Source organism: Trachurus trachurus (assembly GCF_905171665.1).
Source record: "Trachurus trachurus genome assembly, chromosome: 8".
NCBI classification, from domain to species: Eukaryota; Metazoa; Chordata; class Actinopteri; order Carangiformes; family Carangidae; genus Trachurus; species Trachurus trachurus.
This window is the reverse complement of record NC_139905.1, coordinates 20,629,983-20,652,895: the sequence shown is the minus strand read 5'-3', so window position 1 is coordinate 20,652,895 and position 22,913 is coordinate 20,629,983. Positions and strand designations below refer to the sequence as shown.

Below are 22,913 nucleotides of genomic sequence, written 5' to 3'. Positions count from 1 at the left end.
ATCACAAGTATTTTTTCTGTGTCTGTATCTATATACCTGTATGTCTCTGTGTTGTTGGCATTTGTTTCCACGTGTCTAGACTGCATTGCCTTGAGCTCTTAGTGTCATTCAAGTACCTGAACATTGCTTTTGGCTACAGATTTGAATTATGAGCTAGATTTCCACAATTTTCTCGCTATTCCAACTGTTTATTCATTACTATTTACTTAGTTTTGTTCCACAGTCAGTCAATGGTTAATCCATCCATCCATCCAACCACCAGGGTTGCAGGGGGGCTGGAGCCATTCCCAGCTGATGAAGGGGAGGCTGGAGTACACTCCGGACAGGCCACCAGTGTATCACAGGTTTGTCACATAGAGACAAACAACCTCACACACTCACATGGACATGGGTCTACGGGCAATTTACAGTCACCAATGAACCTAGTGCCTTTGGATTGTGGGAGGAACCCAGAGGACTTGGAGAAAACCCACACAGGTAAACGGAGAACATACAAACTCCACTGAGAAAAGCCCCGTGCAGGCCTGGGAATTAAACTCAGAAACTTCTTCCTGAGAAACATCAGTGCTAACCACAATATCACCGTGCCACTCCTCATGTCTCTCGCTGAATATTTTATTAGTGCTTTAAAAGTTGGGTATTGATGTGTTGGGTGTGGAGGGGCTGCTTTATTGAATGTTAAATAGTTTAATTCACTGTGCTAAACTCTGAAGTTTCTGTATAGATTCTCTGTTTGACTGAAAATCATTTCAAATTCCTTAAAGCTCTGTCTATTATTCTTTTTTAGATTGCCTCCATTTTAATTCAGATAGACCTCTTCCCTGAGGTGCTTTCAGGGAAAGAAAAAGTTTTCAGAACCATATGACACTATAACAAGTCTGAAATAGGCAACATCACCTGCATTACTACACTGGCATTTTAAGCTTTCATTCATTTCAGGTCAAAGTTACTCTGAAAGATGAAACAAATAACCACAATATTATTTGATTTTGCTGAATAATTATGCGTATTTCTTTCATTGCTTTCATTTATGAGTAATTATATACAATGTAAATAGTGATGTGCAGTTTTATTCATCAGATCCTATTTTCTGAGCCTAATGCTGCATAAACTCCATGAGGTTTGTTTCCAGTGGTTTCAGTCCTCAGCAACAGTGTCTGGAGTCATTGTGGAGTCTGGGCAGCACACAGCAAAAAAAAAGAAAAGTACATTAAAATGCTTCAGTCATTATTAGAGTTAATCAGACAGAGCTAAGAGGATTCTAAAAAGGATGATGAGCTCAGGGAAGTGATGAGCTGAAAGGAGGAGAGCAGTAGTTCACTTAAGAGTTCACATTTTCCTTTTCTGGACTACTATTAGCACAAATGACAGAAAATGTGTAGGTGAATATTTTTCATTGGCAGAATAGATGAGTGTGGTCCTCAGTTCAGGGGGTGAGATAGGGAGGGGTATAAAATTATCACTTTTGTAATAATGGAGTCAAGGATGGGGTTTAATCACATCATTTTTCTATACTTTTGTCCGATCACACACAGGAACTTAACACAACCTAAATAGCCCAAACAACACTAAAGACATACGGTTGGCTGCTGTAACTCACAAAGCAAAGCCTTACTGACAAATGATCCCAAATCCTTCAACTTTTGTGGCATCTCCTGAGAAGGACAAGAATGACTGTGCAGCAGCACAAAGGTGGCACAACAGTGATGGAGATGTGTTGAGAGCAGCTTGCCTCCTGGGAACATCATTCTTTGTGCCTGAGGCTGATTAGGAGAAGAAGAAAAAAGAAACTTATCTCAGCTCCACTTCATCCCCCCTTCTTAGGTTGTCCCCAGCTGGACTTGTACCTTTTGTAGGGCTGCCAGATCCAGATGCTGCTTCAGGAGTTTCACTGTCGGACCAGCTGCATCTCCTTGGAACAGCTAATATGGGAGCGTGCCTATGTTCCCACAGCCCTATGTTCCCACAGCCCTATGTTCCCACGGCCCTATGTTCCCACAGTTCTAAGGTTTTCCTCAAAATTAGGCCCTATGTTCCCACTGGACTCTCTCTACCTATCTGGACTCTATCTATCTGGCCTGTCTAGCCTCTACCGGGTCTTTTTACTAAACTTAACCAACTCTTTTCTTCATTGCCTAAACCCAACCAATGGTGGGACCAAAGGGCTGTGGGAACATAGGGCCTAATTTTCAGTGACAACAAAAGTTAGAAATGTGGGAACATAGGGCTGTGGGAACATAGGGCTGTGGGAACATAGGAATGACCCCGCTAAGATGAGGCAGCATAGAGAATGTGAATATCTGTACAAAATAATGTTCCTGGATAGAACACCACAAGTATCATTGCAATGCTGTCAATCGATATTCACTCATGGGTAATTGTGTGAAGAACAGAAACACAAACTAATCTGTGATTATCAGGACCTAATTAATAGAGCTGCAGGGTAGAGGTCAGATATGGGGCCTTCTTAGATAGCAGTAGGGTCAAAGTTTTAAGAATTTGTGGTTTTAACAAGTCAAACATACAGTAAGTAAATTCCAGAATAAGATACTGGAAGGTGATACTGAGAGGTCAAACATACAATAAGCTTTCTAAACTCAGGGATACAATAATCACTTTTGTCTTTATAGCCAGCTGAATATTTTCGAATTGATTGATTTGGTTTTTGTTTGTTTGTTTGTTTGTTGTCCAGAATATGTCGGAAAATAATGAAACATGATGGTAATTTTCCAGCAGATTGATATAACATTTTAAAGTGTCTTGTTTTGTAAAGTGTTTTTTTTTATAATGTGCTGTAAAGAAATTAATCAAAATTGTTGACTGGAGCCAGTAAATATTTTACACTGTTTCTTTAAAAAAAAATACATTATTATAGCCTACTAGTTGTGATTAAGTTTCTGTTGATTCATTTGAATAAATGTGCTTTAATTAAGTCTTAGCCTAGTGTTTGCACTGTTGAAAAAACAGCTGAAAACAGACTGATTTCAAGCTGCCAGCAAATCAAATTCAGGTTCCCAGGTTCCAATAGGCCTGATCCTGCACTGGATGAATACCGGAGCTGGGCGAGGAGTGGTTACACATGAGCAGGGCCCCCCCGGGGTTTGACAGAGCTTTATGTAACAGGCTTTGGTGTAGGTGGGTCCTGACCACTGAGGCCTGTGTTTGGAGCAGTCCACTATTCGAGCCATCCACTGTGTCATCCAAAATCATTGGAATAGCACATTTAAAAAGTCAAATTTAAACTCATAATTCACTGCGTGTCCAGGTGACTGCTCTGCTGCAACCAGCATCTAATAAAATACATCATGACTGCATGTGTGATTAAAAACAACATAACATGAAAAGCGCTGAGTCGCATCAGTCACAGCGCCCCCACAGTCCTGACCACACGTCTGTGCATTTGACGAAATTTGGTCAAAATAGTTCACCAAAATACTCTTGTGAAGATAGGTGATCTCTTTAATAATTTATACACATCGGCTAAAGCTAAAACTACAACTTCCAACTTTTAAAGGAGCGATAACTTCAACTTCCTGTTTGTCAGGAGGAGGAGGAGGCGGAGCCAACAGTCACACAGTGCTACTTTTAGGCCACAGTGTAACGGGCGGACAGGCCATCGTTGTACTTTTAATTTTACTATTTATTCGCTATTTAGACATGCTTAGGAGTAATCTTTGCCCACTCAGCTGACAGCATGGAGGATATGAAGAAAGTCGAGCTGCTACAGTGACGCTTATATTCACCGGCCGGGGGGTTAAAACCGTTGTAAGTCGCTTGTTTTTCGCCGTTCAGGCCGTTTTCCATTAAGAGTGTGTGCACTGTAACGAAGTGATTCACTTCCACTACTTGTTTTTAGAAATTAATATTGTCTAAGGGAGCTCAAAAAAACTTTTCTCCAACTCTGTTTCCTCCTCTCCTTTCGTCCTCAGTGTGCAGACTGGAGGTCAGCTTTATTGGTGGAGAGTCAACTCAAATCGAACCAGTGTCATGTGAGTGTCACTGCTCCTCTTTCCCTCCTCTCAGCTGATACAAGCTCTTTATGGCCAGGGACACACAGTACAATAAGCTGTGTCAACTGCTGACACAACACTGTGATTTTGATCTAGCTGTGCCATCATGTTTTTGTCTGTGCAGTCTGAGGGTGTTTGTCTGTGAGGCGAGCGTCAACCATGGTGCAGGAATACCAGTCCCCCGTTCGGGTCTACAAACACCCATTCGAGTTGATAATGGCGGTGAGTTTTGTTGTTATTTTCAGTGCCTATGTGAAGATAAGTTGTGTCCTCCTTATCTAAGTGACACGACTGAAGACAGCTGTGCGTTATTACTTACTTGACTGTTACATAAGTGGAGTCTGTCTCTGAATCTTGCTCTCCCTTAAAATATTCCTACTTCTGCTCTGAATGAAAACACCAGATATAAAAGAAAATGCAGAATTTCAACTGGGTTCAGTGGTGGCGATTCACAAAAGACTAGACACTTTCAGAAAAAGTACAGAATGTCTGTGGCTTTGTCTGCTTCTCAGGGCCATCTGTCTCCATCTTATTATGCTTTCACCAGGGATAGATTTTGTGTGATGAGTGACTGATGAGAGTATACAATAAAGCTTCTCCTTCCCTGCTGCGGTGGTAAATACAGTAATTCACAGGCAGTGTGCGTAGGGGTGAAAAAGCTGCTTATTAAACTATCCCTCTCTTAAAGTTTGTATGCGTTTAATTCAAAGCCAAACAGATCTTGTTTTATGCCTCTATGGGCCGGATGATTTATCTTTGATGCACATAGAGCTCCTAAAACCAGACCTTGATTGTTGTTTTAATATTTAATGAGGGATCAAGACCAGAGCTCGATTCAATTTTCAGTTTACCCTATTCCTGTGGACCCTCAGACAAAATGTTCTATAAATGACGTCAAGCTGAGATAAGAGGCTGCCACAACAGTTCGTCATAAATGTTTACAGCTCTACAGATAAATAGCATAACGTAATAATCGACTTTGATTTTTTAGCTCAGCAGTGTTTAAAAGTCACATCGGAAAAAGGAAAGATCTACAGAAAGAGCTAGAAAACTGTATTTTCTAACATTTATTCACCATATGATCATTTTTGAATTCCTTAGGCGGGAAAGAGTTAGTGAAAGTACTTGCTTTGTCTGTAAACTACAAATGTATGCTTTTAAAATTATAGAACATGACCTCTTGGTGAGGGGGAAAGTAGGACAAAAGTAAAATGACAGACAGGCAGCCTTCACCCACTTTTACAGTCTGCTCCTGCTGGTGTTTCTTGCTCCCTGCAGTTATATATTAAGCTAAAGACTTATGCAATATCCTCAGAGTGGGGTAAAAGACCAACGGTAACTCCTTCGCCTCACAAGTCTACATTAACACCTGCACAAGCTGCATTTGCCGGGAAACATCTCGTGTCTAAAATTCTCACTGCGTCACTGCAGGTTATTGAAAAGGATCTCAAAATAAGCCTTTTGTGAAAACTAAATAAGAGCTCATATGAAAGGACCGAGGCCTTGGCAGCATAAAGGAGAGACTCCAGTGAGTAGTTTATCCCCTCCTCTGCCCCCATTTATCAGGGAGCTTTCTCATTAGTCCCTTTGCTGATCCTTCCACTGGCGGTTATTACTGTGGCCAACAGTCCTAATCACTGTCCTGGATATTACTGAGTCTGTAACCGCTGACATCATTGTGGTCCCATTCATGAAACATTCCTGGGTCTTTGTGTAATAGAAATGCATGGGATTTGGTTTCAACGCAGATACACTAACCCTTATGATTGACACTGGCTGTCTAATGTCAAATATAATGGTGTAAGACAATGGGAAATTCCTGTTTCATATGTTTGACTGACATAGTCTTCTGGAGCCAATTAACTCATTCTGCTTCTCAGTTGTACTTTGTGCTCCCATTATGTTTAAAGCTCTGAGAGGGAAAGGACAAAGATTTTAATTAGCCTGGAATCAGTGAAACAAAAATGTTTTTGTTGAACAGTGTGTCTGTTACAGAACAGCAGGCACGGCTGCTTATTTACCCAGGAAACCTTTCCCATTAAACTGCTTAGTGAATAATGTCATCCTATTGATTGCATTGCTGGCATGCTGTGTGGTATCGATACAAGCGTGTGTGTCTCTTGCCGACAGACCGCTGCTCAAGTGTGGATTTGGAGAGAAAAAACTATTGAAAATTCAGCTCTCTCGTGCCTTTGGGCTGTTTTTATAGCCAGAATCGTCGGAGTATCTCATCAAACTTTTAAAATCGTATGAGTCTTCGGCAACCAGGCTGATTTACTGCATACATATATACCAGTTCGGCTTGTCAGTGGTTGCCACATCTAGGGCTCAGAGAACCTCGAGAGTATTAGCAGTGGTGTTGTGTTTGTACCCTGTGGGGAACTAATTTGTTGTTACTCTGAAACATTAAACAGGCAGCTGTTCATATTGTAATGTTCCAGTTCCCTCCCGCCTTCGGTTACTTGTCAGCGGTTTATTAGCAAGGGCTTCACTGCTGCTAGTAACAGAGTGGGGGAGGGGGGTGGCTTTTTTTTTTTTGCATATCCTGAAACGCCTCGTTCAGTGACTCAATCAATATTGACAGGGTAGACCTGGTGAAACTGGCCTCGGACAGATGGCCATACAGTATGCTGCGGGCAGTAAAGCACAAAGCAGTCACTGACTGTAAAAGCTGCTGTAGATGCAGCCTGATGTGTTAAAGGCACAACACGAGAGCATCACAAAGTCAATGCTAGAGGATCCACACGTTCATTTAACTGATTTCATTTTTGTTTTTTTGTGTGTTTTTTTTTCTGTTTCCCAACCTCAGGCCTATGTAAGAAGATTCCCAAAGTGCCCCTTGATCCCCGTGTTTGTAGACAGTGAGGTCGTCAGTGAAAACCAAAGTGAGGATGGATCTACAGTGATAACTCAGAGGCGCTGCACGATCGACATTGATGCACCACGACTTCTCAAAAGGGTACCTCTCCTCTGACCTTTTTATTGAGCAAGTAATAGTAAAAGTAATAGGAATATTGATTTCTTTAAAACAAAAATTGGATTTTGTTGTCGGAGAATCTTGTCATTTTCAAGGTGATATTGTGTAGTGTTTAATTAACATTCTTTATGAATAATCAGGTCTAAACCAAGGTTTTCTTTTGCTTCTTGTAGATTGCTGGTGTGGACTACTTGTACTTCGTCCAGAGGAACACTCTGAACCGTAGAGACAGGACGCTGCGCATCGAGGTCCACAACGAGACCTTTTCCAACAGAGTTATTGTTAGTGAGTGCTGCAACTACACGGTGAGTCTCAACAGTGGAGCAGAATAAGAAAATGAGTTTTATTTCTTTGTTCTTTGTTGTTGTCCTTGTTTCACTGTTTTTTTTTGGGACACCTTTGCTGTGCCCAGTGATCTGGACAGCTCCCCGCCTAAAGCCAGTACAGCGTTGTGATGAAAACAACAGGCAGCAAAATAGCAGTCACAGTTGTAGACGTGATTGGAACCACTGCATGTGCATACCAGGGAAAATCTGGCTTTCCTGTTCAGACCATGAAGTACTCATTTGAAGTTATCTTCCCATAGTGTGCCAAATGCACCAAACACTTGTGCCAGCAGGTGGTTATTCCAGTATCAACCTCTCTATTAACAATTTCCTCACTTTTCACAACATAACCATCACCTGCAATATTATTTCCTCTGTGATTCTATGATTTACTGTACCAGTCAGCTTCAAATTAATGAGGCACTTTTTACCTAGAAAACATTGGCCTACATGAATTACTTTCACCTCTGTTGAAGTATGATTTTCAGTATCCATATAACGGTTTTATTTTCATGCCACAGGTTCATCCAGAGAATGAGGACTGGACGTGCTTTGAACAGACAGCTAGTCTGGATATCAAGTCCTTTTTTGGCTTTGAGAGCTCAGCAGAGAAGATAGCTATGAAACAATATGCTGCTAGCATAAAAAAGGTCTTTACACAATCATTGATCCAAAATATATATTGCACACTGCACCTCCACTTTTACACATGGAGAAATGTTACATTTGCTTTCAGTGTTTGTGAGTTTTTCAGATTTTTATTATGTACCCTCATCTCCTTCCCATGCTGTAGGGTAAAGAAATTATTGAATACTACCTCAGAGAGCTGGACGAAGAAGGAGTCACTTACATACCTCGTTGGACACCCCCCGTTGTCTCTGGCACTGCTAGTGCCAGGCTCCAGCTGCCTCCCCCCTCTACTGCCCGAGCCATCCCAGTGAACAGTGCCAAGGATGAAGACCCGGCCTGTGCCACCGAGCTAGTGGCTGGCTCCCCTGATGGTCTGTGGTTACTCACTAGTCATAATTAAGTACAGAATAGCAGCCAACACACAGCACAAAAGTGGAGTTTAAATGTTATTTTGTGAAAGATAATTTGCTAGAGTAATGAGCAGGGTCTTGAATAAATGGTCACACTGTATTATCTAAATAATAATAAAAAACTGCAGGTTTCATGCGACTGAATATAATATTTTAAAAGCGGAATATTTTCTCTCCCAGTGTTAATAAACACTGCCAAGTTGCATGTTGCTGAGAACAGCAAGCGTCAGTGAATTAAACAGCAGCGAACTGGACCAAGCTTGCAGAAACATTTTAAGCCATAGCTGTTGCTTACAACAGCATGCAGATGACCAACATCTGTTTTTTAATGCACTGTGGTCAACAGCTGCTGACATCAATGTCTGACGCATGCAATATGTCCTAACTCTACACCATACATGTGCTTTTTTTCCTTACAGACAAGTTGGATGCTGACTACATCAGACGTTACCTAGGTGATTTAACGCCTCTGCAAGAGAGCTGTCTTATTCGCCTGCGCCAGTGGCTCCAGGAAACCCACAAGGGCAAGGTGGCACATACACACAATCCACTGGAATGCACAGCTATTGTGCATTGCACATTTATTTCCAGAAAATCACAAAAAAAACCTAGACCTCTGCTAACCTCCTGCCCCCAGTCAGTTTTGCCATTCACAGATATTTTGTAGATTACAAAAATGATGTACTGGCTGAAAGGTCAAGGAATGTCTTTGCATTTTTCAGTAATTGTAAGTGAAAATTTTGCATTGAAGATTTGAACCCTGTCTGTTGTGTGCAGATTCCAAAAGATCAGCATGTGCTTCGCTTCCTGAGGGCCAGAGATTTCAGCCTTGACAAGGCAAGGGAACTTCTGTGGCAGTCTCTTACCTGGAGAAAACAACATCAAGTGGATTTCCTGTTAGACACATGGCAGCGACCGCAACTGCTCCAGGAATATTACACCGGAGGCTGGCATCACCATGACAGAGGTACTGAGTGAACCTTACTTGCCCTTTTCATCTTTACATCGTCTCATTTTCACTTTAGTTCACTGCCTATTGTTTGTGCTGAGGTGTTTGTACTGTGACAGCGCACACACTTATCACTGATTGTAAAGAGGCAGAACAATTTAGTCGTCTGTATTTAGAAAGTCCACATGGGGTGGAATAGGCTGTTAATTATTGACTGTAAAGTCTGAGCACCATCTGTCGTAGTTCCCGTGTCTGGAAATGACTCATTGTTTCTAACAGCTCAGCTGATCCACCTGGTTGGTTCGAACTTGAACACAGAAAATGCAATTAAAATCCTCATATGCTGAGTTAATAGCTCTTATAGTGGTAAATACCAGCTTCACATAAACAACATCAAAGGGATCTACTAATTTTGTAGGCTAAATTTACTCTGTTGTGTAATGTCTGTGCATGTGCTTGCATGTTTAGATGGACGTCCTCTATATATCTTGCGTCTGGGTCAAATGGACACAAAGGGTTTGGTACGAGCCTTGGGGGAGGAGGCCCTTCTAAGACAGGTATTATGAACAGAAAACACGCAGTCATTTTTCTTTTAGGGTATCAACAGTTGTATTAATGCTACAACTTTATAAATGTCACCCAGGTCCTGTCCATCAATGAGGAGGGACTGAGACGTTGTGAGGAAAACACCAGAGTCTTCGGACGACCTATTAGGTGCCTAAATGGTCTTCTGTCTGTGTTTCATAAGTTACTTGTTAATTGGATATGCACGTGCCTTTGTATGCTGTATAGTGATGCAGTGTTTGTGTTAATATGTTGGTCAGCTGTTGGACTTGCCTGGTGGATCTGGAGGGCCTTAACATGCGTCACCTGTGGAGACCAGGCGTGAAGGCTCTGCTGAGAATCATCGAGGTGGTGGAAGCCAACTACCCCGAGACTCTGGGCCGCCTCCTCATATTGAGGGCACCACGGGTGTTTCCAGTTCTCTGGACTCTGGTGAGAATAATGTTTGTGTTTACGTTAAATGTGCATCTGTTAATGTGGTTAATCATTGCATCATGATGGACCCACAGGCTCTGAGGCTGAATCTGGCAGATACTCTTGTCGATACGGAGTCTAAATAGTTGGCTGCAGTCCAACCACATTATGAATATGAGCGGATGATAAACAACAGACATGAGAAGAAGGAACAGAGAAAACTAATATCAGCAAATGAAGATAATTATAGCCATCAGTATGCACAGACCTATCTCAGCCCCACAGGGAAAATTCAATCACTGCCATAGCAATATGAGGTAGTATAGTTTATAGGAGAGTAATAGCATCCGGGGAAGTAATAAAGATGAGAAGTAATATAAGCACAGAGATAAATTAAAATAAACCTAAACAATAATAAAAGTAATGAAACAGTGCAGAGTTGAAACATTATGCGAGTGCTTTCTAGTGGGATGTTGCTACCGCTGCAGGGATTTCCAGCCTGAATCTGACTGTGGGTCAGCTGATGTGGGTTAGCGTTGGGGTTAGACTATAGACTTGCAGCTAGCCAATTAGGAAGCTGACTGAGGGCTCAGGAGACTGTGTGCATGGTGAAAGCTAGCAGGCCTGATGCCAACTAACTGGTGTACTAGCTAGAGGGTGTGTGAGCAGGAAGCTAGCTTTGGAGTTAGCAGACCTGATGCTAGCTGACTGTGGATGCACAGTGGGAAACAGGGGTGACCTTAAGCTTAGTAGTTGGACGTATTAGCTTAATGATTTGGTATGGCCTGTAACTGAAATTTAGGACATATAGGGTCTTGTTCTTCTAATTCACAACCTAAGAGGGAACTAAAAACATCTAATGGTGACAATAATTTCAAAATTGAACTCTCTGTGACAGGAAAATGAAAATACCATCCTTGGCTCTCTGAGTAAAGACATTTTATATTCTTGGCCTAGTAGCATTTTTATACCTGTAAAACTATTATCCTGAATCATCCCCTGACTTAACGATTCAATAAACATTGCAAACAGTAATGGATTTACTGGACAGCCCTGTCTGGTCCCTCTTTCCAACCAAATGAGTTTGATATGGCTGTTAAACAATGCTTGAATAGTTTTAATAAAGGTTGGACGAAATCCAAATTTCTGTAATATTCCATATAAAAATTCCCAATTGGCTTGATCCAAAACCTTTTCTGCATTAACTGTCTGTTCAATCACATGAAGCATTTAGCACATTTTGTCACGTGTCTGCCTTTGTTGAATAAAACCCGTCTGAGCTAGACTTATTATCTGGGGAAGGATTTTCAATCCATTTTCAATCCTTTTAGCCAGAAAGTGGGTAAAGCTCTTATAATCTCGCTTCAGTGCGCTTATTTGCCAGTAACTTCCACTAGGGTGTTGGAGAAATCAGACTCTATCCAAGAACAAGTAGTTATGCCAGTCACAAGGTTATGTGATCATCATTGTAAGGGTCGGCAAATCTCTCTTTTTAAATTAGAACAATGGCCAATAATGTTTCCCCTGACAGAAGAACAGTGCTGCATGTGTCCCAAAGAATAGCTGGGGAGGCTCTCCTGACTCCTATTATCATTTTCGTCATGATAATCTTTGATATCACTCCCTATTTGCTGCCTCATTTCATTTATAATGGAAAATTAAGCGTGATCTGACAAATCCATTGTCAAAATACAGCAATTTATCACATGGACATAAAAACATAAGCTCAACATGGAGTGCAGGTGTGAAAAAAGGCGTAGTCTGTCTTTGTCAGATTCACATCCCTCCAACTCCCAGCACTCCCATCATTCATTTTACATCTTTTGTAGTTTTCTTCTCCCCTGTGTGGAAATGTTTCTGTGTAACCAGGATTGGGTGAAGTTTAATCTGTACTTCTCTCCAGCAAAGTAAGATACACGCAGACAACGATATTTTTCATTCAAAGATTTATTTAAAGAATATCCATTCAGATCCCGGAGGAACCAGAAACATTCAGAAAAGTAACTAAAACACCCGTCAGATATCCCACAGCAGCACCCATCTCCCATCAATATCTTTCTTATATGTCTACTCAAAGTTTAATTTACTAGAAATTAAAGTTGCTAGCCGTCTCCTGGGACATGATTGACTACAGAAAGATAAATTCTGATTAAGTCTCCAAGTTTTTGGTGTTTCAGTTCTGTAAGATGAGCTTCTTGAAGGAGAGCTGCATCTGCTCCCCAGCTCTTTAATTTCGCCAGAACTCTGCTCCTCTTGATTTGATTTGTCCAGATCATTCACCTTATACTGTATGTAGTTACTTTCTACCATATTCTGCACAGGTGGTTGTTGGAACGTGGAATAAATTCAATGTCATACTGAGAAATGGCTTTGATAGTAAGATCTATCTCATAATATTGTTCCCGATTGTTTAAGGCTCCTAGAAGATATATTGAATGTATTTCTGTCATAGCAAAAGTAGGCTACTTGTCAAGTGTCCTGATGCTGGGTTGCCTGGAGCTATTCTTTGAAGCTTTGCTTAGAGTCTGTATTCTCCTGGTTTCCTGGCTTTCTGCTGAGTGGTCGAGTCAGCTGGTTGATGTGATCCAGAAGGGAAGTTGGATTTTTCACAGTCGTCGCCAGTTTTCCCCCTCTGCGCCATATGCACTGTTGCCTCCTCTGCCGAGCTGTAAATCACTGCTTCTTCCTTATACAGCACACAACACAATGAAACCTGGAATCTTAAATTTCTTTCCTTGAGCACAGCTTTCATTTCAGCACACCCCCACCCCAGCAGCCCCAGTATATAGTCATGGTTTAAGTGTACCATTTCTCTCCTGGAAACCAAATCCTTTTATTTCTGCCAAGTTCCTTTAAGCATATTTCTACTTTATTCTGAAACTTGAGAACCGCAACTGGTCTTGGTGAGGCTTCAGTCGAATGAGCACGCTATACTCTCTAGATATTTAGCGTTGTAGAAGAGGGGAGCTCCAAACCTTTCACTGGAAAACCTTTGACAAAAACAATCATTGATTTAATGCTTTCTTCAGCTCCCTCTTTTCACCCATGTATTCTAAGACTGTTACATCTCAAGTGCTCAAATTAGTCAGTTTAGCCCCCATTTGCATATGAAGCTTCACCGGCTCCAACGTAATATCTTTCGGTGAGTGGATTTGGGCTGATTATACTTCACTTCACTGCCTTTTTGAGTCTATTGCACTTATTATTAATACACGCTCATGTTGTTATTAATTCCGATAGCTATTTCAAGGTTTAGCTTATGTAAGCAGCATGTTGCCACTAACTTCTGACAGCATTTCAATGTATAAGTGAGTCACCATCATACTATTAAGTTACAACCAAAGATCTGTAAATAAAGAAATGGTTTTTGGTTGATTTCATTCTCTCCTGCCACCAGCAATTTCTCAACTTCAGTTCACAGCTGAATAACAGTGTTTAAGATTTTAATCTAAGAATCAGTAGGATTCCAGCATTTAATCATCCAGCAAGGAGGCTCAGGTCTGCTTAATATGATGAATGAATACCTTACACTGTGTGAAATTTAATAGTGTTAACACACTGGATTTTTGAGTTGTTGACAAATACAATACAATACAAAGTTGTATTATCCCTGCAGGGAAATTTGTCATGGACAGTCATGTGCCACAAGTAACTGCATTACACATAACAGATAAAAGTACACATAACAGATAAAAAAACAGTACATTTGACATTCCTCGCACGTCAAATGTGCGTGATAATAAGAACAATACTCAATTTATACAGTGCTTCTCTTAACAAAATTAGAAAGTGCTTAACAAGAAAAGTAAAACCAGATAAAAGAAAAATGTGCAAGACAAAATGGGTTATTTCTGCCTCTTTCAGATACTAAGAGAAAGGCTCAGCTCTTTATTTACCTGTTGTGTTACAAGTTGACAGAACCGATATTTGATCAGCTGGAGTCAAAAACTCTTGATTTTACCATCTCAAAGTTGAGGGTTTCATTTATGGGTTTTTGTTAAACCTGTTTTGTTGAACAATTGAGGTATTAAGAAGAGGCAATCATTTATTGATAAATAGAAAATGCATTGATACAATATCAGATGATAAAATCCATTTAAAGTACAAATATAGATGCTCAGCAACACCAACAACCAGCCAATCCTTTTATTTTTTAAATATCAATAATTCAAATATTTCTGGATTGAATTTTACAGCTCATAAAAAAAAAGTGAACCCGCTGCTCTTTCTCAGATGTCTGTTGCTGCCTTGTTTCTAGGTCAGCCCCTTGATTGATGAGAACACCCGTAAGAAGTTCCTTGTTTATGCTGGAAATGACTACCAGGGTCCAGGAGGGCTTGTGGACTACATTGACAGAGAGATCCTCCCTGACTTCTTGGGAGGAGACAGCATGGTGAGATTGATTCCCGGGTGTATTGATCTCAACCTGTTAATTAGTTTTCAAAACAAACACAGTGATGTAATGTGGATCACACCTCTCATTTTGGCAGTGCTTTTCTCCATGAGTCACACAACTTCAGAATTCACTGTATGAGTTAGAATCAATCAATCAAATCAACGGGTCAATGAGACAAGACAAAATATGTAACCTGAAACACAAATAGAGACACATTTATTTAGATGTTAGGATTTGAATGGTCTGTGTTTTCTCTTGTTTTAAGTTGTTTTTGTCCCCTAGTGTGAAATTCCTGAAGGAAGCACGGTCCCCAAATCTCTGTACAGGACAGCTGAGGAACTGGAGAGTGAGGAGAACCGCCTTTTGACTGACTCCATCTATAAGAGTGCCAGTATCTTCAAGGGAGCCCCATATGAGGTACAGTGTTTTTATGCCACTGTGTTAAAGAGGTTATCCTAATTGTTTAAGGCTGTTTAAATCTGAGGGCGAGGAGGTATTTCCCCAGGATTTCAGTTTCTGTGTGGTGGATTTTTATGCTGTGGATTCTGGTGCCACCACCTGGAAAAAATCTACATTGCAGGCTTGCCGCAAAGGAAAAAGAAAAGAAAAGAAAGAAACATGATTAATGACCTGCTGTCTGCTATTCTGTGTTTCTAATCCCCTCACAACCTCCTGCAGATGCTGATTGAGATTACAGAGGCCTCCTCCGTCATCACCTGGGACTTTGACGTGTGTAAAGGAGATGTAGTCTTCAACATCTACCATTCCAAGAGGGCCCCTCAGCCTCAAAAAAAAGACACTCTCGGAGCCCATGGCATCCCATCCCCTGGGGCTGTCAACGCCCAGCTGATAGACAGGAGCTGGGTGCTGGGCCAGGACTACAGCATGGTGGAGAAAGCCTTCACTTGCAGGGAGGGAGAGAGTGTGCAGGTAAGAGGGAAGATGGTGGACTTTTTTCTCTCTCTCTTAGCTTTCAGCTACACTTTGTCCCCGTGTGCTGTTTGTTGCATCAAAGTGTTTAATCCTCTACCATCACAGCCTCAAATTAATCCTGCAGCTTTCCCCTTGTTCAAACAGGGCTCCCACATAACACGCTGGCCCGGCTTCTACATCCTGCAGTGGCGTTTCCACAGCTCCCCTGCCTGCACCGCCTCCAGCCTGCCTCGTGTGGATGATGTGCTGGCCTCTCTGCAGGTCTCCACGCACAAGTGTAAGATTATGTACTACACCGAGGTGCTGGCCTCCCATGACTTCAGGTCAGTTTATTTATGAGCCTCCCTTCTTTTTATTCTGGGTCGTGTCATGTTTTCTTTGTACAACACAGAAGCTCTTGTTCGTATACTGGCTGTTTTGAGTTTCTGGAAAATCAGTGTGGTGATATGTCTGGTTGTGTCCTCGTGTTATGCAGACAACTTTGCCTGATGTACTTTTTACACTTGTGTTGTGTCCATGTTGCCTGTCTTTTTTATTTATTAGGTTGAGTCAAATCTATGAATTAATATTTATTTCTGCTATTTTCTGTTATTTCTAGGGGATCCATGACCAGTCTGGAGTCTTGCCACAGTGGCTTCTCACAGCTCAGTGGTGCCACGACCTCCTCTAGTCAATCAAATGCCAGCTCCATCTCACGGTAGCATCTGCCCAACATGTGTCTTAATGACCTAAAACCTACATAGGCCTATATCTCACTCTGCCTTATGTGTCCAAAAGAGTTTTTTTTTTTTTTTAACTCATATGATGGAAACGTGTGTTTCAAGTGAGTGCAACACTAAAGTTACATTGATCTTCTTTGCTATTAGGGAATGAGGCAACAGTTTTTTTCTGAGCCTGTGATGACTGACCTGTTTTTGTATGTATTTGTGTTCAGTAGCTATATAACAATATGAATATGAACTTGTGTAAATGTGAAATGTCTAATCAGCTCATATGTAGCTCGATGCTTGTCCAGTACAGATGCGATTATGTAGGGATATCTGCTAGGTAAATACATTCAAAAACCTCCTAAACAGCAGTTTTAAAATATTGTTAGATGAGGTGAAGATTACAGAAAAAAAATCATGTTTCTGAAGTTGCTTTCATTGTCCACTAGATGTCAGTGTACTTTCAGATGTGAACCGCTCTCAGATCAGAGCAAGTTATTTATCACCAACGTTTATACTCACACTTTGTCTTGTCCCCTAAGAAATCGAAAGCAGTCTTGTTTAAATAAAGAATTTATCACACAAATGAATATTCATGCATCCTCCAGAATGTGTCTTGGTCTCTGTGTTGCATTCTGAGAGAACAGTGACTGCAGCAGTGGCGCCGTTTTCAGTAGTAATCATGTTTGAAGAATCTGAGAGATGGGTTATTACACATTTTACAGAAATAGGTAAGATGTTGAGTGAGCAGATAATGTGAAATCTCTATTAAAATATGCAGAGCTTTAGATTCCATGTAATGTTGTTTTTGTGTAATGTTGTTTTTGAGCTTGTTAGGCATAGACGGTGAGTTTTCTGAGGCAGCTAATTTGAATGCAATATAGTGCAGCCCCTTGTGATCTGGCACAGGGCCAGGCAGACAACTGATTTACATAAAACTTTAATTTCCATAAACTTATCAGATGCTTCCAGCTAAAGCTTAATTGAATTTCCCTGTGTTATATATTTTTTAATTTTCTTGTTTTTATTTATTTTTTTGGTTTGCAAACTTGTGTCATGTTGCTGCTTATCCCAACACAAAGCCAGGTGGATTGAGTTCTCTGATTGGACGGAAGCCTGACTTCCTGCTGGTGTGTCAGGGCTGTTAGAAAGAGGAAATGTACTGACTTTGCCAGGAGCATATTTACTGAATTACTCAGCTTGGTCTAATGACCTCCCAAGACACACATTGTCCACATTAATACCAACGCCTCTTTCTCCTGATATACCTTATTTGCTATTAAAACCACTTCTTCTTGAGCAGCTACATGATTTAAGGCTGAATTATTTCACTGGCCTTCAGAGGCTTGAACAATAAGCTCTTCAGGTACCAATAGGTTGGTAGGTGGATTACGCCTCAGTAAGGCATCACATTAAAAATGTATCTACTTGTTTAGTTGGCCTTGCAAAGGAATGCAGTAGCAGAGCCAGAACCACTAAGTATTGAAATGATTAATGGATACATTACTTAAAATTTACACAAAATACTTCCGAGAACTGGTCAGAAGAACTGCAATACGTGGGTTAAGAAACTCTCGTATCTCTCTCACTTGTACTTTCCTGTCTCCTAAGGCAAAAAATAACTTCAAAAGAAAAAAAGGGCAATAACCTGCAGGGAGGCATTTGTTAAACAATTCAAATCAAAAGTTCTGACTGAGTACAAACAAAGTTCATCACTTTTATGCGGTCTGTGGACTCCCTCGCAGCATGTGCTAAACTTATATTATTTTCTGAATTTGCAATGCAGTTGTGTATTTGCATGTGTTTTCTCCAGCTGCAGTTTATTGAGTTCTCAGCGTGAGTTCTGACACAGCTGAAGAGTCTATAGCCATGCCTGCAGGCTAGCTAAGGCTACTTGGGTACAGTCATGCTTTGAGTCTAAGATGACAATGCAAATGCATGCTCACTGACTGTTGTTTAGTGTGTTCACAAAGTATTTAGTCATAAACAAAAGAATTGGACAACTTGACCAGATGCTGGATGAAAAGTGATCAGGGTCATTAAAGTTATCGTAAAATCATTTTGAGGAGGCAGCGTACCAGATTTTATAGATGGTAATCCATCAATAGTTGTCGAGACAGTTTATGTAAAAAATTGTGTGAATCAGATGATGTAATTAGAGGAAAAATCAGAAGACCAAAATTTCATTGTCATAACAAACCATCTATTTTCTGGTAGCATTTTATAGCCTTTTACCAATAAAAAACAATGTCACTACACATTGATCAGGTAAAGTTAACCATTTATCAGACATTTGTTATCATTTAATTTACTTTGCCGTTTATCAATCATGAAATAAGGTCACTCTCTGTCACGACAATGTTGTTAACACACTGGACCTTTTGTTGACACACTGTGCTGCCTCATAAGCCTCTGGCAGACCAAACTTCCCAACCACACTGGTGATACAGTGACTAACAATAATGATACTGCAGCCTGGAACACTTGATCTCTTAATTCTTTGGTGAGCACAGCAGGCAGAGAGGAGGGCTGCAGCGATAATGTGCTGCTGAAATGGTATCTGACTTCTTGTTACAGATATAAACATCCCAGCCTTGGGAATATGTACATGATAATGAATCATCTTCTCAGTCAGGCACTGGAAAAGTCGCATGGGGCTGATTTTTGCTGATGTTTCTTTTCGTATTTACATCTCATAAATGGCAAAAGGTAGAGAGGCTGTACTTTAAAAAAGAATTATCATGCATCACTTCCTCATGTCAACATGCACCTTTGAATTTAGAGAGAGCTCACACGGGGGACTGTTTCTCAAGAGCTGCAAGAGCTGAATGGCAAATACAAAGGTTCAAACGCTATATCCTCCCATTTATTCTCTCAACCTATCAAACCAGTCAAGGAAATGGCTTTTTTTCTAACTTGATATGATCACAAAATAAAAAAAATCTCATCAGACATAAAATTGTAGTCTCACCATAGTGTGTGGATCCACATTAAAACTTAAGCCTGCGTTTCATTTGCTTCCTTCTGACAACCCTGACCTTCCCACTAATTGAAAAGGAGAGCTCTGGATTAGTGTGCACTAAATTATTTTTAGGAGGCCTGACACAGTGGAAGAGAAACTTTGTGCAGGATTATTTGTGTGCACAAATGTGGTGGCTGAATCAAAGCTCTGTTTCACTGTGATGTGTGCAACCTGAGCAACAGTAAACGTTTAATGCCGCTTCCATCTGAATTTGTGGACCTGTCTGTTTAACTAATCTCGTGTATCGGCCGGGTTGGAATTCATTTTCTGACTGGTTCTACTACTGGGCCTGATTAATATGTCCACAGACAAATAGATACAGTCACTTCTATTTATCTCTGAAGCTTCATACTATCTTTCATATCCTCAAACATTGATTTTCTCTGCAACAAGAGAGGCCATCAATCTGGCTTCAATTTAGGCCAATTTTTGAGCGCTGCCCTCATTTGCAATGAACTGTCAAGGCTCTGCTTAAGTCAAATGTTGTTTTCATTAGTTCTCAAACATCAGACCTGCTTTTATTTCCCTGGTATTTTCTTGGCTCACTGACTTCTGTGGTTGGTATTTCCATTCCTCTCCCTCTAAACAGGCATTGAACTGTGCAGGTCAGTATCGGCCTGCCCTCCCTAAATGTTGCAGTGGAAACACATTTATCCTTTTGCTTTTTTGGACAGCATACCAAACTTTGCCAACTTATTATGCCTAGGCTACACTCACAAAAATGATTGCTTAAAGACAAATGTAACCGCAATAGCCTACACACAGCATCATCACAATAACTTTATTCTATATCCTGGTGTCAGAAGAATTATAGCATGAAAAATATGGAAAAAATCTACAATATTTTTCATTTGATGGATCATTGCAGTCATTAAAAATATTTGGGGAAATATTTCCACTTGCTGCAAACATAATCTATTATATAGCACAATAGGCTACCCTACTGAATGAACACTGCTGGAAAAATAAATTGTTTTAACACTCTCCTACTACAGGGGGGAAGTGATGTTAAGGGAGGTTACCAGTTAATTGAATATCTTCTGCAACTCAATAGCCTATTATGAAAGCCAGCAAAGACAAAGTCGCCATGGTCAGAAGACAGCTTTTTGAAAGGTTACACTAATAAATCAGATTCTTCAAGCCCGAAACCCAGGAAAAATAAAATACCATCTCATTGTTGGAAGAGGAAAATGTGTCTCGTCATGAGTTTTCTCAATGTTTTCTTAAGACTGCTTCATTAGGCTACGAGCCGCTATCAAATCAATATCAGACGGGAGGAAGGAAACGGTTTCCTCTTGGCGGAAGTATTTGAGATATCTGGACCTGCATAAACACAACAAAACAGGCGGTGAGTGTAGACACACGAGAGAGAAAAAATAAACGAACACACCAAGATATTGAGAGCTGAAATTATAAACAGTTTCAGTAACTGGAGGGACGGGCTGCACCTGGCGGGAATCACTTTGATGTGTAAAACAGGCCACTTATTGGCCTACACTGACTTCATCCATCAGGCTCCTCGCTGCTCCACGACTTCATCGGCCATTGTCACAAAGTGAGTCTTAAACTGTTCGGTGCAGTGCAAGAAGTGAGCAGTGAGGTGACACAGCTCCCTTGTTGTTGTTGAGGACAGCACGAAGGAAGGACAGAGCTGACCCACCCGGCCATGAGCTGTTGATTCAGGTGATTATTTCCTTCACCACAGGTGTTAACCCTGTCACATTGTTTTCACATTGCCATCTCAACCATACCATTTATAGCTCAATTAACTAAATAGACTAACTTACATAACTTAAATAACGGTATGAAACTGTTTTTTTCACTGTGCTATGTGTTTTTGTTTTTTGCTAATAGGCTAGCTAGCCTATGCTGGTAGCACGCAAGCTAGTTTTATCAATTGCCTGTTTGTTTTCTTGTTGGCTGTTGTTTGAGCTTCAGGCCTGTTTTTCACAGCAGACATTTTCTCTGACCACAGGTGTTAATAATGACAGTTATTAGGGCTGTACTTCATTTAGTTTGACCAGCTTTTGGGAGATGTCATTGTGCTCCTCCTCCCTGACTGACTGATGAATGGGGGCACTATTTTTAGTAGCTAGTTTTGCACCTGCGCTTTTACTTCCAATAAGAATCAAAATGTCTGCAGTATTCACTGTTTTCCATTGCTGTCTAAAAAGCCGAATCACTGATAATATAACAAAGTGAGTGTTACCTATGACTTCTGGTCAAATGTGATAATGGGTAGTAGCTATATCGGAGTAAGTCTTCACTGATAACTGGATAACTGAGAAACTACAAGCAGAGAGTAAAGGGCACCGTTTAAGATACCCATCTTTGCTCCTCTTACCTGCCAAGCCTCACCACCCCTCACCAAACACAGGTTTGCCTTATTGGCAGGCAGAGGGGCTGGCAGGAAACCCCTATACACTTGAGCGATGTGTCTGTTGAATAAAGAATAGGGAGAGCGTGAGAGAGCAAAGACAGAGATAGACAGATGGAGAGAGTAAGATAAAGGCAGGATGGTAGGATTAGGAGGCGAGGGGAGCAGGACAATCAAATGTAGATTTCCATGGGACTGGCTGCCATCTCACCTGCCAGTCCCTTTTTTATCCAGTCAAACTCTGTGGAGAAGTGACTATACTCATGTGTGATCAGGCTGGTTGGAGCGTGACTTGCACTGGTAGCTGGATGGATGGCACCACCCCTACATGTGCTTGGGCACAGCCTATTCCCATATGTGACTTCTTGGCTTCTATTTTTATGCTTCTATGATATAATGCTTACTTTGTTCGTGTTATAATAATATCACATCATATCTCATTGTGATGTTATGATCAATGTGCAGTTGTTTTGCAGCTGAAATAATCAATCAGGCCCTCAGTTAATGGAGCAGTTAATCAAAAAGTAGGCTTTTTTAAGCAAAAATACCAAACCCCTTTTGATTCAACAGTCCCCAAAGTCCACTGATTTTCTTTTTCACCTTTTTCTCATACAATACTAAATTGAACATCATAATAATTTGGATATTTGGCAAACAAAAGTAATTCAACACATTAGATGCCATTAACAGTTAAGGATTAGGCTAACCCATAAAATGTCATATTGTCATTAAATTGTTTTAGGTCTAGACCAACCTTTTTTTTTCTCGTTGGTGAAATTATAATGCCTTTTTTTAATATAAGTTTTATTTGATAGACATTTACTTTTGGCACACACCAGTAGGTGGTTTTTGAGCCACTGACATAAAGGGCCTACTGTATACTTCTGATCAAATGGGAAATACAGTACAGTCTCTATGACACCACACCGTTACCTGGATTACTGTGTCTCTACAAGCAGCAAGTCAAGGGTGTTTGTTCTCCACTTAAACACGACAGAGACAGAGTGATGTAACCCTCAGATTAAGCCTCTTGTTGTTGTAGACAATGCTTTACAGATGCAGTGAAGCAGAGAACAAGAGCGAATGAAACCCAGCCAAACTGTTGTGTGTGGAAAATGTTTTCTGGCACTGGCATCCACTGCTCGCTCGTTCTGTCTCTCTCTAACATTATGAGGTAGTTACTGTAAGCCAGGCCCAT

At 40.8% G+C, this 22,913-nt stretch overlaps 1 protein-coding gene across 1 annotated transcript; it reads left to right on the top strand.

Moving 5' to 3' along the window:
• The first annotated feature begins 3,561 nt into the window (after positions 1-3,561).
• Positions 3,562-16,906, top strand: sec14l1 (SEC14-like lipid binding 1). The gene is made up of 17 exons (XM_083976778.1): positions 3,562-3,765; positions 3,930-3,989; positions 4,135-4,232; positions 6,820-6,969; positions 7,161-7,292; positions 7,835-7,963; positions 8,107-8,314; positions 8,773-8,882; positions 9,131-9,320; positions 9,771-9,859; positions 9,946-10,016; positions 10,127-10,298; positions 14,539-14,673; positions 14,959-15,093; positions 15,355-15,606; positions 15,754-15,932; positions 16,208-16,906. Exons 3-17 carry the CDS (start codon positions 4,170-4,172, stop codon positions 16,308-16,310), a joined length of 2,118 nt encoding a protein of 705 aa, XP_083832904.1. The 5' UTR covers positions 3,562-3,765; positions 3,930-3,989; positions 4,135-4,169; the 3' UTR covers positions 16,311-16,906.
• The last annotated feature ends 6,007 nt before the right edge of the window (positions 16,907-22,913 follow it).